This window comes from Argopecten irradians, chromosome 1, assembly GCF_041381155.1.
Source record: "Argopecten irradians isolate NY chromosome 1, Ai_NY, whole genome shotgun sequence".
NCBI classification, from domain to species: Eukaryota; Metazoa; Mollusca; class Bivalvia; order Pectinida; family Pectinidae; genus Argopecten; species Argopecten irradians.
Window position 1 is genome coordinate 39,759,752 of NC_091134.1, and position 16,789 is coordinate 39,776,540.

General features: G+C 33.1%; 1 protein-coding gene across 1 annotated transcript in view; it reads left to right on the forward strand.

The window, feature by feature from the left end:
• The window catches only part of LOC138327551 (androglobin-like), a 64,005-nt gene extending 50,978 nt beyond the window's left edge, over nucleotides 1–13,027 (forward strand). The window contains exons 38-49 of the mRNA XM_069273729.1: nucleotides 209–362; nucleotides 1,748–1,950; nucleotides 2,340–2,557; nucleotides 2,761–2,843; nucleotides 3,718–3,780; nucleotides 4,196–4,307; nucleotides 5,237–5,266; nucleotides 6,730–6,944; nucleotides 7,198–7,293; nucleotides 7,766–8,001; nucleotides 8,447–8,630; nucleotides 11,251–13,027. Coding sequence (XP_069129830.1) covers nucleotides 209–362; nucleotides 1,748–1,950; nucleotides 2,340–2,557; nucleotides 2,761–2,843; nucleotides 3,718–3,780; nucleotides 4,196–4,307; nucleotides 5,237–5,266; nucleotides 6,730–6,944; nucleotides 7,198–7,293; nucleotides 7,766–8,001; nucleotides 8,447–8,630; nucleotides 11,251–11,457 — 1,801 coding nt within the window. The 3' untranslated portion in view covers nucleotides 11,458–13,027. The remainder of the gene's footprint in view (nucleotides 1–208; nucleotides 363–1,747; nucleotides 1,951–2,339; nucleotides 2,558–2,760; nucleotides 2,844–3,717; nucleotides 3,781–4,195; nucleotides 4,308–5,236; nucleotides 5,267–6,729; nucleotides 6,945–7,197; nucleotides 7,294–7,765; nucleotides 8,002–8,446; nucleotides 8,631–11,250) is intronic.
• The last annotated feature ends 3,762 nt before the right edge of the window (nucleotides 13,028–16,789 follow it).

Here is a 16,789-nt window from a genome sequence, read left to right on the forward strand (position 1 = left end):
AACTCTCCACACCTAGGTTACGAATTTGAGATCTTTAGATTTTGATTGCAAAGGTACTGGCCATAGGTTAGTGGGTTTTGTCTGAGAACTCTCAGTTTTTTTTATAATCACTACCTTGCACAATCTTAATGGTCATAGATGTTTATACAACCCAAAATTTACCATTTACAAAATTCAATAGTAATACTTGAATTGTTTGTTTTTCCAGGGAAATCTTCTATGTCCAGGAGGAGATGTTAGTTGTACCGAAGCTCTATGTTCCTATCAACACCTGTATGCTGAGGGTGATCAACAATGATACAGGAGAGGAGATTCCCAAAGTCTTCCAGAGGGTGGCTCCCTATGTCTACAAGAAAAACAGGGTTTGTATTCTATAAGGATTTACTTCAAACATAAGAGTTTCAGATAAGTAAGATTGATAGTATCATTTAAAAAGAATTAATTAATCAGTTTGTTAGGTACCAATTGCAACTTATATATCAGCATTGAAACTTTTAAAGTTGAACCTATATGAAAAATAAAAACTGAAATTCTCTTTACCAAACATCAAAATCTTCTTGAACAAATAATAAGTAATCAATTAATTTTTTCTGTCTACTAATGGGTGATCATACTGTTATACATACAGAAAGGCTACACGTTCGTGGCTGAGGCTAGGACTACTGAAATGCCACTACCTGCCAACAAGTGGAGGATGCGTTTGATTGGCTCACTGAGTCCACTACCGGCACCAACCAAAGAATGAGAAGAATGAAGTCACATGTAACTCAACATTCCATGTACGGGAGCTCAAGGATTACTTACATGCTTTAAACCCTAATTGATGTTAAGGAAGTATATTGAAGTAACTAGGTGGGTAAACTGACTGACAACTCCTCCAGGTACATGTTCAAGCTGGACCCTGAAATTATGTCCAAGTATCCATTTTACCAAGATGAGTGGAACAAGATCTCCTATGCAGATTACACAGGACAGTACCCAGACCAGCCGGCCAACAACTGGTTTGTTGTATTCAGGTGCGTAGTCTGTTGATATTGATAGTCATAGAGTTCTTTCTGGTAGAAGCCAGCATGTGACATATACACATGAAAGACTAACCGTTAAATGCGAAGTGTGACTAACTCTCCACACCTAGGTTACGAATTTGAGATCTTTAGATTTTGATTGCAAAGGTACTGGCCATAGGTTAGTGGGTTTTTTCTGAGAACTCTCAGTTTTTTTTATAATCACTACCTTGCACAATCTTAATGGTCATAGATGTTTATACAACCCAAAATTTACCATTTACAAAATTCAATAGTAATACTTGAATTGTTTGTTTTTCCAGGGAAATCTTCTATGTCCAGGAGGAGATGTTAGTTGTACCGAAGCTCTATGTTCCTATCAACACCTGTATGCTGAGGGTGATCAACAATGATACAGGAGAGGAGATTCCCAAAGTCTTCCAGAGGGTGGCTCCCTATGTCTACAAGAAAAACAGGGTTTGTATTCTATAAGGATTTACTTCAAACATAAGAGTTTCAGATAAGTAAGATTGATAGTATCATTTAAAAAGAATTAATTAATCAGTTTGTTAGGTACCAATTGCAACTTATATATCAGCATTGAAACTTTTAAAGTTGAACCTATATGAAAAATAAAAACTGAAATTCTCTTTACCAAACATCAAAATCTTCTTGAACAAATAATAAGTAATCAATTAAATTTTTCTGTCTACTAATGGGTGATCATACTGTTATACATACAGAAAGGCTACACGTTCGTGGCTGAGGCTAGGACTACTGAAATGCCACTACCTGCCAACAAGTGGAGGATGCGTTTGATTGGCTCACTGAGTCCACTACCGGCACCACAGAAGAATGAGAAGAATGAAGTCACATGTAACTCAACATTCCATGTACGGGAGCTCAAGGATTACTACATTCCCAACCCTAAGGATGTGATATTTAGGTGGGTAACATTACTCTGTATACTGAATACCTTTTTTGGCTACTGAATTTGTCGATTTTTGCTTCAAAAAAAGTTTGCGGAGATTGACTTCTGCAGAAAGAAAGTTGAATAGAATCACCTATCATTGAGGTTTGGTAAATATTTGCAGATATGAACTTTCACAAATTTATCTTGCTTGTTTAAAAAAGATGGTAAGTGAATAAGGAAACAAACATAAATTTGGGATGGACACCCATGATGGAGGTCAATTAAGAAATATTGGAATTACTTATACACTGTATTAATGTATCAAACTGAAGAAAGGTTTTGGAAAGGATATTGCTGACAGGCAGATTCAAGATTTAATTTCTCCATATAAATGGTTTAATGAGGAAGAAATTTGTTTCCAGGTATGCAGTGAAGGTGAACGAGGACCACCTGCCACCCAATGTTACCAGTATACAGGTAAACACTTCTAAACAAGATGTCTACATCAAGCTGGTCGTCCTGGACGATGAAGTAGAAGTGGCCAGCACTACTGGTAAAGGTCACGCTGTCATCCCAGCTTTCATCTTCCAAAAGGACATCGACTTGAACTCAGAGGATAAACGACCTAGCTCAAGAACATGTAAGTAGTTCATGCTGAAGCGCTTTAAAATTAATGACATTGATTAAAAAGATGTTGTGATATTCTTGAAATTAAGTTAAAAAATTAAAAAGAATCATAATTCAATAAGTAATCGATATTTATGAATTCAAAAACAAGTTGATACTGTTAAATCATGTATCAAGGTTTCAAAGTTAATAAGAAACTGAACTTCTGATATTCAGCTAACAAGGAGGTTAAAGGGAAGACGAGCACCGCTAAACTAAAGAGGTCCGGATCAGCCAAGAGTGTGGATGGACGGGCCTCGGTAAGTTTACACTAGCTTGGTACTGTATGTCGTAATCATCCTCATCATACAGAGTGTGCTTATTGTATCAACTCATAGATATATCTAGTCAGAATGTGTAGTTATATATTTCTATATGCACTGTATATTGGGGGAAAGGAAAGAAAAACCATTTCCCCATACTGGTACTGAATCATTATAGGATAGAAATTTGGAAATGAGAAATTATATTTTTGAAATGTTCTAATTTACCTATTTTTGCAACCTCTAAGACAGTGAGTTAACACTGGTTAGAACATGTTAGACTAAAGTTTGGAGAGGGCCATATTTGAAATATACATTCACTTCAACTCTTGTGTCATTTGGCATGCATGTCAGTACCAGTCTTTGTTTTAAGTAATAAAAATTTAGTACCCAAGATTTGGTTATAAATAGTCATATTCTGGATATATATGAAGATATTAAAAAATGAATGGAAGAATGTAATAAATCAAAAGATGCTTAAAGAAAAAGTGACTAGTTAGTATTGATTTCAGGTTTAACAGTTGAAATTTGATAGTAATAATAATTGTTTTTGTATAATGAAGTGCATGTTTCTATAATATCTGAGGTTGGTGTGCAATATTTAGAGAATGCATGTGTAAATAATTGCATGTACAGTTTGACAACACTAATATTGAATTTAGTATAGTGTGTTTTTGATAATATCCAGAAATGTTATGCATGAAATTGAAAAGTTGATTTTGAAGTATAGAATGGAGCATACCAGAAAATGTACAAGTATAGATAAAATACACATAGACGGAGACATGTACATCTTCGTGTATCGCATGTCATGCATGGTTTTGACAACAGCATGAGTTGATTTGTGACGTGGCATGTCCTATTGTTACAGAGGGGTAGCAGGCATTCCGATGCTGGAGTGAGTGATGGAGAAATTGATGAAAAAGATCTGAAGGTAGCATTCTAGTTGTTAAAGGATGTACACTTAACTACCTGCTCTACACAAATGAAAATCTTTTACATGATACACAAACTGCTAATAGAATCTAAAATGCTTAATTTCAAAGTTAAATTACAATGCTTTTGATAACAAATACAAGAAAAAAATGCACTTAGTAGCTTTAATCTGCATGTGTAACTCACTAAATGTTCTGAATTAAAGAAAAAAACTCTCACTTTTAATTCCACAAAAGTGATACTTGTTTTTAAATTACATAAATTGCATGTAAAATTGCATGTGTCTTAATATTGTGATAATCAGATTAGGAAACTAAAGGAGATTGGTTAATTAATGATGCATTTTTTGTAAGCCAACATCTGATTGGTTTGTTGTGAGCCAACATCTGATTGGTGTTCTGTGTATGTTTTAGCCCCACAAGTACATCATCCAAGCAACTGTGATGCGTAATAGCTGGCCCCTCAGTGAGAGCAGTTGGATATTTGTACAAATGCTTAAGGACATAGAGAAGAATGAGCTGAAAGGTATTATATTTCTTCACCAAACTACTGTTTTACATATTAATCTCATTACCAATGGCCTATCAATAATACATGTACTCCATTTTCCAATATCTTTGTACCACTTGTATATATGCCCAATAATCTTCCATTTTTCGGTTTTATACCAATCCTTTTTTCCTTATTGGTCACGTCTGTTTACTATTTTACTACCTTTATCCTAAATATTGTTACCTAATTTCCAGTCTTTAAAAATGATATTGTTGATGTATCAAAACCCAACTATTGTGCAATTTCTCATTGGTCAATGATCTTTCTGTTTCGTGACTTCTTATTGGTCAGATCTGCCATACATTGTATATATTTTGTTTCTCATTGGGCAATTCTTTGACATGGTTTCGGTTGTCTTTCATTGGTCAATAATCAAACAATTTAATATCTTCATTGAGCCATTAGACATACACAAGGTCATACAAAGGTCATAATTCATCCCATATTGTTCTGTAATCTAAGTTGTTAATTATCTCCAAAGAATCTTGCCTGTAGACTTCGACATTTTGTAAAGCAACTGCTATGCAGCAAAGATAATTTCAAATACAGACAATATAATAATGCTGTAGAATTTTGTTTCAACCACATAATTTGATTTTGCATGTTGTAAAAGTTTCACAACTATAGTTTAGAAATTCCAATTAATTTGTAGAAAATTACTTGTTTTATTATTTTCATTTTGGCCAAGTTATATGCATGTTAGAGCAAAGCTGTTATCATTTCGTTTTAGATACACCTGTTCATTCACAAAAAAGGAGAAAAAAATCCTCATCTGTATTTTAGTCTAGCTCAACAAATTAGATCAGGATTTTCCTTCATATCTTTTTTCAAGACAAAAAAAAAAGATAAATATTTGCATGATTCCCCAATAAACTGTAGATTATATTTGTTTTTTTCATCAGTTAGCTTCAAACCACCTCCAAATGAAGACAGTAAGTGACTATAGAGTGAGCGTACTAGGTGGTTTTTTTTCATATTCTTTTGATCTTGAAGGTTAATTTGGAAGAATTTTTTACTTAGTTGGAACTGTACACTGGGAATTTTCATAAGTTACACTATATATACATATTCTAATTCTATACAACTAAATAATTTTGTATCATATTTATATCACTAAGCATTAAAATTCTATAGAAAACACATATATTTTATATTTTGAGTAATATAGACTTAGAACTTAGTAGTGCATGTATAAATTATGAAAATATATACAAATACTCAGACCTGTAATGATGTATCAAAAAAATGTTCAATTCAGTAGATATTTTAACTTTGGGGAGACAAATTTCCTAAGATATGTTTTATGCTCTTAGGTGCATGTAAATAGCACACACTCTGTTATATATGCATGGTCACTGAGCATGCTTGTTTGATCTTTTACACAGACTCCTTTACAATTGGCTAAATAATTAGCCAATGGATGAACATCACACATGGTGCTTTGATTACTGGAATTAGCAAATGAGAGTACAGAATATATGGTGTTTTTGCTACTGAACTAGCCAATGAATGAACACAACAGATGGTGCTTTGGCTATATAGAACTAACCATTGAGTGCAATTAACACATTGTACTTTGGCTACTGAAATATGCCAATGAATGCACACAAATCATTGTGCTTTGGCTACTAAAACTAGCCAATGATCGAGTACACACAGCACATTGTTCTTTGGATGTTAAAAAGTAGCCAATGAGTATACATTACACATCATGGTGCTTTGGCTACTGATCTAAGCCAATAAATGCATGCAGCACACTGTATCTTGGTACTTTGGCTACTGAACTAGCCAATGAGTACATACTACACATAGCGTTGCACTGCTTGATTTGTTGTTTATTCAAGTGTGCTATACACAAAAATATATCACTGCATATACATTTGTATGGTAACTACAAATACTGTTGAAAACTTAAACTTAAGTATTGATTATTTATATACATATATATATGTAAAAATGTAATTCAGGAAATTTGTTCATCATCCCATAGTCTTTTATAATTAATAATTAGCAGTCTACTTACAATTATAATAGTATTATGGTGAAGGTTTAAGTTTTACATATAAGTTTATTTTAAGACTTATTTTTTATTTCAATTTTTATATATAGTTCCTTTTGGTTTGGGTAGAACTTTTGGATTTATTTATTTTGTGTTGATATCAATCTACCAAGAGTTATGTTGTTGTTGTAGTTGCACAATTTGAAAATAAAAAATCTCCGGCTTTAGAGAAGATTTGACTGAAATCTTTCTTTCATCTGATGTCATATTGGAGCTTGTATTCATTTCACAATTAAAAAAGTATATTCAGATAGTATTTTGTATACTGAATTTTTCAAATAAAGAGGTAAATCCTATGCTTTTTATATAAATACCTGATAATTTTATTTTCCCTAGTTGCCAATAAGGATAGGCCACCATCTCCCCCGAAACAGGAGAAGGTTCCTGCAGCCTCTAGTAGCTCCCAGAAAGGAGGGAAGGGAGGAAAGACAGATAAGAAAGGAGGGAAAGATAAAGACAAGGACCAGAAGGGGTCCAGACCTCCATCCCAGGCATTTGATATGACCAAACCTCACTGGACATTACGAGTTGTCAGCGATGCTAGCTCATTTGTAAGTGTACTCGCCATTATATAACATGTATAACTAATTCTTACAGAAAATTTCTGAAAGAGATATATTTTACAAATCACCATTATCAAAGAGCTGTAGAAGTAATTCCTTCAATATGCCAAAGTTTGTCTAATCTGTAGAGCTATCCACCCTTTTATCCAGACATTATTTATTTTAAATCATCTGCATATTTACACGAATAATATCTAGACCTAGAGACATGGTATTCATTAAAACAACTGTTTGTTTATAGGAGGACATTGAGGTGAAAAAAGACACCGAGCGTGCTGATGAGATCCGAGCCATGAAGAAAGCTTGGGAGAATGCTGAGCCTGGTAGAGCTGCTAAGGTAGGGGTTCTGTTTGTAGTAATTAGATAATAGTAAAACCTGCTATAGTAACCACTTGTATTTAGATTACCTGTTTAATATGACCACTTTCTTCAGAGTCTGAAATGGCTATTCTTAGTACCATTTGATCTAGATCAATCGTTGGTGACAATGTTTTCTTTGCTCCCTAGGTGGTCTTTAGAAACAGATTAAAATGTATAACATAATAATTTACATATAAACACATCCTTTCAATTCATGAAATCTGTGAAAAATAGTTTGAATTCTATTTAAGTATACATAGTTAATGTTTAATATTAAAAAGAGCAATTTAAAAGAAATGTTAGGTGAATGCAAATATGAATTTGATTTAATGAAAAGAGATTGAGTGATTTAATAATGGCTTTAATTAGTATGAAGTTAAATCTTATATTTAAATTATCACTGGTATTAGTATATGATGATCTACATCTATATATTTAAACTTCTGCAGGCTATGCAGTCTCGACTAAAATACCTGAGTACCCATCTGATCAAGCTTCATCCTGACAAGGAGGAGGAGGAGGTGAAGGAAGGGGAAGAGAAGCCCGATTCAGAGGCTGAGATACCACCCCCTCAGACTCCACTCTCTATGCACGAAGATAAGGAGGAGATCCTCACACTGGAGCCACCTCCACCACCCACACCCAAGGAGATCCTACCTCCACTGGATATCACACCCTTCCTCAGGTCAGGATATATACTATAGTACAATGTCAATTTAATGTCAGTTGAGAGACTCAAGTTCAATGGATTGTGTCACCATTTCAGTCTGTCAGATCATTTCTCAGATGCTTTGTTAAATTGTACCACTCATAAGATTTCTAAGTTTGAAATTACTTGTATTTGTTATATGAATATAGAGTATAAGTAAGCTGGGAGGGAATAGAGATTTTTCTATATGTTATGTTGCATTTCCTGAGTTTTGGACATTTATTTTGACAGGCAATTCTAGTTTCCCCTTCAGGAAGGTTCAATTTATAAATTTTAAATAGAATCTATCAGGTTAAGAAGATGCAACAAATATATTATAATCTTGCTCATAGTATCATTTATATAAAGAGATTATGCTAAAAAAAACAGAGGAAGCATTATTTGCAGAAAAAATTCTAATGATTAGGATCTTTGTTTATAGGAAAGCGAGCGGAGAGCCACGGTACCTGGATGAAGATGAAATCAAGCGAAGAGAAGAAGAGAACAAACGACAGGTGGAAGAATACAAGGCCTTCAGGGATCAGGTGAAAAACTGGAGGGAACAGGATAAACAAATGAGGAACAACATCAAGATCAAACAACTGGAGCAGTGTGAGGATTTACAGGTAGGCAGGGATGGGGTGGTAAGGGGAGATAATCTCTCTATGGGGAAGGGAGATAATCCCCACACACAGGGAGAGGAGTTACCTCTTTTCTTTATGTGAAGGGGAGGTAATCCTTCTTTTCAAAGAAAATACAGGGAGGGAGATAATTTTTTCTTCACTGCTGAGATAATTCTTTTCTATTCAGAGAGAGAGTGCATGTATTTCTATCTATAAAACCCTTTAATCTTTATCACTTCTATTGAATTCCCTCTACTCTCACCTTAGCTGTGTGGCTTGTATGCTACTTTTTGTTGTGCTTGATTCGTAGCATGCATGCTGATAGATGTGTATGATAAGAACTTAATTACTAATACACACCACATCAAAATTTATATCACAGTTTGAAGTGATCCAATATCTTTGTTTTCTGTGCCTTGCTTTCTTTTATACATACACTTGATTGGTTGACATAGCCATGCTACTTTTATATGCATTTTGGTAAATAAGTAATAGCTTTGAGCTGTATATTATTTCGCACATGATGATTTCATGTTGAAAAACGCTATAAACCAGTCAGAATGTTAAATGGAAAGACTCTCAGATAACTAATAAATGTGTAGATTTTGTTAGTTTAGAATTATTCACATTGACTTAATGATGAATCTTGAGAATGACATGAAGATGGATTCACAATTGTTGTAAAAAAATCTGCATGTAGTTTTGCCAGAATCAATGAACTCTAGAATTCTACAGACTAATTGCTTGATTAGTCTCCAGCCATATTGTAGTCTAGAATCTTAAAATTCACATCATAAATCTTGTTTTCAAGGTCACAATATATATAAAATTGCTGTAACACCTTAGTCTGTGGAGACCATCTTTACTCCATGTATAAAGTCAATAGATTCACTGTATACTTATATTAATTAATGAAGAAAAAAGATGAAAAGAAATTAAAAAAAGAGACTGACCTGTGTCACTGCCTTTACTTGTTAACACATTTTCTTCACTGTTGCACAATTTACTCTTACATCAATGTTAATACCGGTAGTAGACAAATATGTCTAGAAGATTACATCATAAAGATTTATTCTGAAAATCTGTCTTTGATAAACTGGTTTCTCCTAACTTCTTGAAATAAGAAGAGGTACTCTGACTAGTGGTAGAATTTAGTTTTACAAATTTAATTACAAGTTTTGTGAATTGTTCTGGGTTTAGCTCCATTAACATTGTAAGATTCGCCTATAATATACCAAGGTAGATGTATGTACATTCATATGACCTTAAAGAAGTCTTTCCTGTGTGCTGTGTATCTCCTTGCAATATTAACCCCTTCCTCCTTTTTTACTACTTTTCTATTTTAGGAAGATCTTGACGACGAAAGAGATGCCTTTCAACTGGCTCGTGAACAATATCGACAGAAATTTATTATTCAAAGAAAACGTAGCAAAATGTCATCTGCCAAGTAGAAATTGTTAGTGAATGTCATACTGGGTTTGTAACCCTGAATGACTGCTTTAGTATAGTATGTTGTAGTATTAATGTATGGTGAGAGTTAATATTTTGGTTTTATTACATTATAATGGTGGTACTATGTTTTGGGTTCGGATTTTTTTTTATTTTATTTTTTTCAATTTTGATTTTTGGATTACATGTTTGAAACAGTTAATAAGTTTTGGTATTTGAATTTTTTTTTTTTTCAAAAAAAAGGGGTTTTTTTCCCTAAAAGCTTTTATTTAGTGCAATGGTGTAATATGGTGTAACACTAAATAAAGCAAATTTGATTTAAACACAAAAGGTATAAGGTAAAAGATAATACAATATTTTGATTCATGATTTGTTCCCAGTATTTGTTTTGTTATAACCTCTCACATTTGACTACTAACACTGTTCACAATTCAAGCTTTGTTTTACAGGTTCACATTTATATAAATACCCACATTGTATACAGCATGTTTCTTGAGATTATTTTAGGAAGCTTCTTGTACTGTGAAGTTTATAAATGATTCCAGTCAGATCACTTTAGAAGCATGTATAGATCCATTAACGTCACTGTAATACATGTTCCTCTTGAAGTTGTTTCAATTTTCAGAAAACATTGACAATAAATGAAGTGCCATTTGTAATGAAGTTCAAATTCAAAATTATTTTGTCAGTGCAAATACAGTATGGTGTTTTTAGTTAAAATGTTCCTGAAAAATTCAAAAGTACCTACTGACTTGTTATGGCCAATAGAAATATGACTGTTATAAGAAGTATTTGCGCTTGTTTTATGTTTTTAAATTTTTAAATTCAATTATGAAATTTTGGAGAAATTAATGCTGTTTTTGCATAATTTCAAGAGGAATATGCTATTCGATTATACTTTAGATGCATGACTGTTAAGAAATGGATGAATACATGTGTAGATGTGAAAAGAAGTGGTAATTGACTAAAGTCAAAAATTAATTTTAATGGCCTTTTATGAAATTTAAAACATTGTTACAGTCTATAAATCTTTCATTTCCTATGTACTTTTTCACAAATTATATTTACATGCATTTTCTTGAAATGATTTACAATGTTATCTTCTGTATAATGCCATGGTTTATATTATGTGTTTCATATTCTAACAAAAATTCCTTTTCTTTATTTTTCACAGGCGATGTTGGACACTGCCAGAGAAGGTATAAACAAACCAAGAGAGGCCTTCAGACAAAAGTTCCTCGACGAGGAACGAAGGAAGCAGGAAGCTGAGGCTGAGAAAGAGGCTGCATTAGCTGCAGAGGTCACCGCCAAATCACCCAAGGGTAGAAACAAGAGTGCGAAGGGTGCAAAAAGTCCAGGAGGCGGAAAAAAGAAGAAATGATGAGAAAGACAATATAGGATAACTAATTCTTGACTTAACTGTGATGTCTTTCAACTTGTTTGAAAAAATAGCTTTCCTTATTTAAGAAAATGATGTATTAATAAACATGGACTTGTATGTGAAATCAATTTAGCATTAATGTAAGATCAAAATTAATATAATGTATCCTTATAATTGTAATTAAAAGTTGGAAGCACACGGACTCATTCTTTAATTACAAGTGGATATAAAGTACAGGGTTACCAATATGACTGCAAGTCTAGATAAAAAAGATTGATGCAGCTTTTGTTTCAAAATGAAATATTTCATATGCATATCTGTGATAAAATGCACAAAGTGCAGTGTAATGATATATACAATGTACATATACCTGTTGATATATAATAGAAATGTTCTGTCCACTCGACCAAATCCAGGTTGTTTAGGAGCCTACCAATGTTATACATATCAATTGTATATATATATACTTAATATATATACTTAGTATATAAATAAAATATTTTGTAAAATGTTTTCACAGATAATTATTGTGAAGCTTAAAGTAAATTTATTGACTGCATCTCTACGTGGCTTATCTATCAACATTCCGTTTTTTAACTGCAATTGTAAATATGCTTGAAATATATGTGAACAATTGGAATGAATGCATATCATAAGTGCTTTGTTTAGCTATACGCCTATAAGTCAGCATTATTTCTGTTTTTGGGTCAAACTGACAAACATAATCATTTCTTTATCCTGTAAACTCTTAAAATTACAGCTTGTATTACAGTGGTATTTCAATGACATTTTTTTACGAAAAAATACAATCATATTCTGGGCGTTTTTTTTGTAATTTTACATTCTTGATGATATATTTTTTACACTATTTGTATGACAGATAACTTTTAGTAGTTGAATAGCCATAATACAAAATGTCTCCAATTTTTTTTTTTATTTACATGTATTTTTCGGTGTGTAACATAAATGGTACACAGTCCAAGATCAAATCCGTCCCTCCACTGAATCTAATGGATCACAAGTGGCCCTTACATAATGTCCGTCCTGCCCCTAGTCCGGTCAATGTCGTCCACCTACATGTTGTCAGTGTATTTTGGTGTCCATGCAGACTTCTGCAAGTTTTAAAGTTCTATTTTTATAGGAAAAAAGTTCGAGTTTCATCAACTACTCAATTTTTCTTTTTGGTACATAATTCTTTTGTCAAATTGTAGAAATATGGATGCAAGCTTCATGTACAGAACTGTGATTTATTTAAAAAATGGATTTTAATTTATTGTTCAAACATGCCTAGCTTTATTTATTTATTTAATGTAATTTTGAAGTATTATTTCAGTAACACTCTTTGCTAGTGTTAAAAAATCGCTGTTTTAAAGGAAATCTCTTCAGTTGGTTATGTCAATGTTTGTATAGGTGTCTCACTTCTCACTGTGTAAATGTAAAAAACAAAACATAATACCTTTTATCTTGTGTCACAAAATTATGTCAGATTTTACAAATATTTTGTTAAATCTGCTTACAGCAATGTAACAAGCAAAGTCTACAATAAATTATTAAATGTTTTGAAATTCAATCTCATTTGTTATTTCTTTTCAACTATTGTACTTAGCTTGGCCACAATCAAATTTGAGCTCGACAGCAATCTGTTACAGCTTAATGATGAATTCAGAAAACACCTTCTATGGCAATATTAACGATACAAAAAAATAAAATTGTTGAATCAAAGTTTAGCACAGTGGTTCTGGAGAGAAAAGCAATGAATTAAGATAACTGCTGAAATGTGTATGAGTACAGAATCTATAGTTTAATCATGATTATTAAGAATTATTTGTTGGTCATTTAAAACATATCTGATCGGTTATGATGAAGAAAAAAATGGTTGGAGATAACAGTTATCAAAACGTCACAAACATTGGTTGGAGAAAACATTTATCAAAACGTCAAAAACATTGGTCACAAACATTGGTTGAAGAGAACATTTATCAAAACGTCACAAACATTGGTTCGACAGAACATTTATCAAAACGTCACAAACATTGGTTGGAGAGAACATTTATCAAAACGTCACAAACATTGGTTGGAGAGAACATTTATCAAAACGTCACAAACATTGGTTGGAGAGAACAGTAATCAAAACGTCACAAGCATTGGTTGGAGAGAACATTTATCAAAACGTCACAACATTGGTTGGAGAGAACATTTATCAAAACGTCACAAACATTGGTTGGAGAGAACAAATTCATTCAAAAATTGGTTGGAGAGAACATTTAAACGTCACAAACATTGGTTGGAGAGAACATTCAAAACGTCACAAACATTGGTTGGAGAGAACATTATAAAACGTCACAAAATTGTGAGAAACATTTAAAACGTCACAAACATTGGTTGGAGAGAACATTCATTAAAACGTCACAAACATTGGTTGGAGAGAACAGTAATCAAAACTTCACAAACATTGGTTGAAGAGAACATTTATCAAAACGTCACAAACATTGGTTGGAGAGAACATTCATCAAAACGTCACAAACATTGGTTGGAGAGAACATTTATCAAAACGTCACAAACATTGGTTGGAGAGAACATTTATCAAAACGTCACAAACATTGGTTGGAGAGAACATTTATCAAAACTTCACAAACATTTGGTTGAAGAGCAACATTTATTTCACAAACATTGGTGAAACATTTATCAAAACGTCACAAACATTGGTTGGAGAGAACAATCAAACATTGGTTGGAGAAATTTTCAAAACGTCACAAACATTGGTTGGAGAGAACATTTATCAAAACGTCACAAACATTGGTTGGAGAGAACATTTATCAAAACGTCACAAAACATTGGTTGGAGAGAACATTAATCAAAACGTCACAAACATTGGTTGGAGAGAACATTTATCAAAACGTCACAAACATTGGTTGGAGAGAAATTTACAGAACATTTATCAAAACGTCACAAACATTGGTTGGAGAGAACATTTATCAAAACGTCACAAACATTGGTTGGAGAGAAATTTATAGAACATTTATCAAAACGTCACAAACATTGGTTGGAGAGAACATTTATCAAAACGTCACACACATTGGTTGGAGAGAAATTTATAGAACATTTATCAAAACGTCACAAACATTGGTTGGAGAGAAATTTATAGAACATTTATCAAAACGTCACAAACATTGGTTGGAGAGAACATTTATCAAAACGTCGTAAACATTGGTTGGAGAGAAATTTATAGAACATTTATCAAAACGTCACAAACATTGGTTGGAGAGAACATTTTTCAACACGTCACAAACATTGGTTGGAGAGAAATTTATAGAACATTTATCAAAACGTCACAAACATTGGTTGGAGAGAACATTTATCAAAACGTCACACACATTGGTTGGAGAGAAATTTATAGAACATTTATCAAAACGTCACAAACATTGGTTGGAGAGAACATTTATCAAAACGTCACAAACATTGGTTGGAGAGAACATTTATCAAAACGTCATAAACATTGGTTGGAGAGAAATTTATAGAACATTTATCAAAACGTCATAAACATTGGTTGGAGATGACCGTTGTAAAGTACAGCGAGTTTTGAAACAGGGGTTCCAGGCCATTTAGTGTTCTGCGCTTTAATCATGTTTACTGCCTAGTCTGTTAATTGCTAGGCTTTGTTTCACAAACTATAGTCAGTATTCTATCGACTGAGTGGTATTGCTAGTGCATTCCAGGTTTTGTTGATGAAGTAAAATCGAGAAACCCTTTATAAACATTCTAACAATGTACAGACAAATGTATATTGTAAGCCATATTGTACACATGTACATCATCCATACGCGGTCAAAGATCGAAACATTTTGGCAGTCTGCACTGGAAGAAAGAGCTTATTGATTCTCTTCTTGGCACTGATCAGACTAGTTCTATAATCCACAACCACAATGCCGCAGCCTCCCATAGCACGCAAAGTAATGAATTAGCACACAGAGGTCTGAAAATTAGTTAAAATTTATATCAATTTGGACCCACTAGAGTGCCAATAGATCATTTAAAGGCCCACTACCTTTCTGAAACGGCTTTTAAATTTAAAAATGGAAATGTAAAACGAGATCGATAATTTTTTAGGGTCATAAAAGTTATTAACTTACCGTTAATACTACACTTATCATCATCTTCTGAACAATTCATTTAAAATAAATAAAATGATAATTTTCATAACGCGGGTCGTCTTATGTTTCCCGCCGTCGTCCTAAATACCGCCCGGTAGTTGATTATAGCAAAATAGCGAATTGAATCTCTTCAGTTATCATATAATACGCTGTAAATCTTGCATATGTTTGGTGTTATTATCACTTCTTAGGCATTTAATATGTATTTTCTTATGCTATTGATGTTTTAAAGAGACCTTTACATTTTGTTCCAAAAAGGCTTTAAGAAACCTTTATATTTTGTTCCGGAAAGGTAATGGGCCTTTAAGGGTCTAGATTAAAAAAAAACCTAAAAGGAACTCTTCACGCCTGTGATTAGCCTAAAAAGTATCGATGATGCCTTAGATATTGTTCCAACTAGCCTAAACGGTTCTCGTCATTTGCGTAAAATCGTATCATTGTTAGGCATTGTCCCAACTGTTCACGGCTTCCGCAAACAATTCCATAATTGTTGGGCAATTCTTCAATTTTAAGTCCACAGAATTCGAGGGCAGTTGTACGCAGAAGACGTAAAATGTTGGGACAATACAAAACAATGACGTAATTATCTATATACTTTGAAAACAGTTGAAAGAAAACCGAACAATGATGTAATTGTCTGCAAATTTCCAACGGACTTCTGCGGACAACTGCATCATTGTTCGCATAATGCCCCAACTGTTCTCATAGTATACGGATAATAACGTCATTGACGGGCATTGTTTTAACTGTTAACTGTAATGACTTCTGCAAACAATAGCATCATTATGCTAATGCAGTTGGAGCTATACAACAATAGTATATTTTAGAACAGTTGGAATAATGCCGAACAATTATATAGTTTTATTTAGATAATGCGAACCGTTGGAACAATTTCAAACAATGATGGGATTGTCTGCTGACGGTGAGAACAGATGGAATAATGCCCACCAATGGCATTATCATCAGTTTACTTTGAGACAATTCAAAACAAGGACGAACAATAATGTGATTGTCCGCATAAGTCGTGAACGACTGAAACAATGCCCACCAATGTATTTAGTTCTCTGAGAATAGTTGAACCAATGTCGACATTGAGGCTCAGAGTATACGGATTAATAAAATCTGTAACCTGTAAGTGATAATCTCAGTCGAGGGCTAAGATTTTGTAACATAATTCTAAC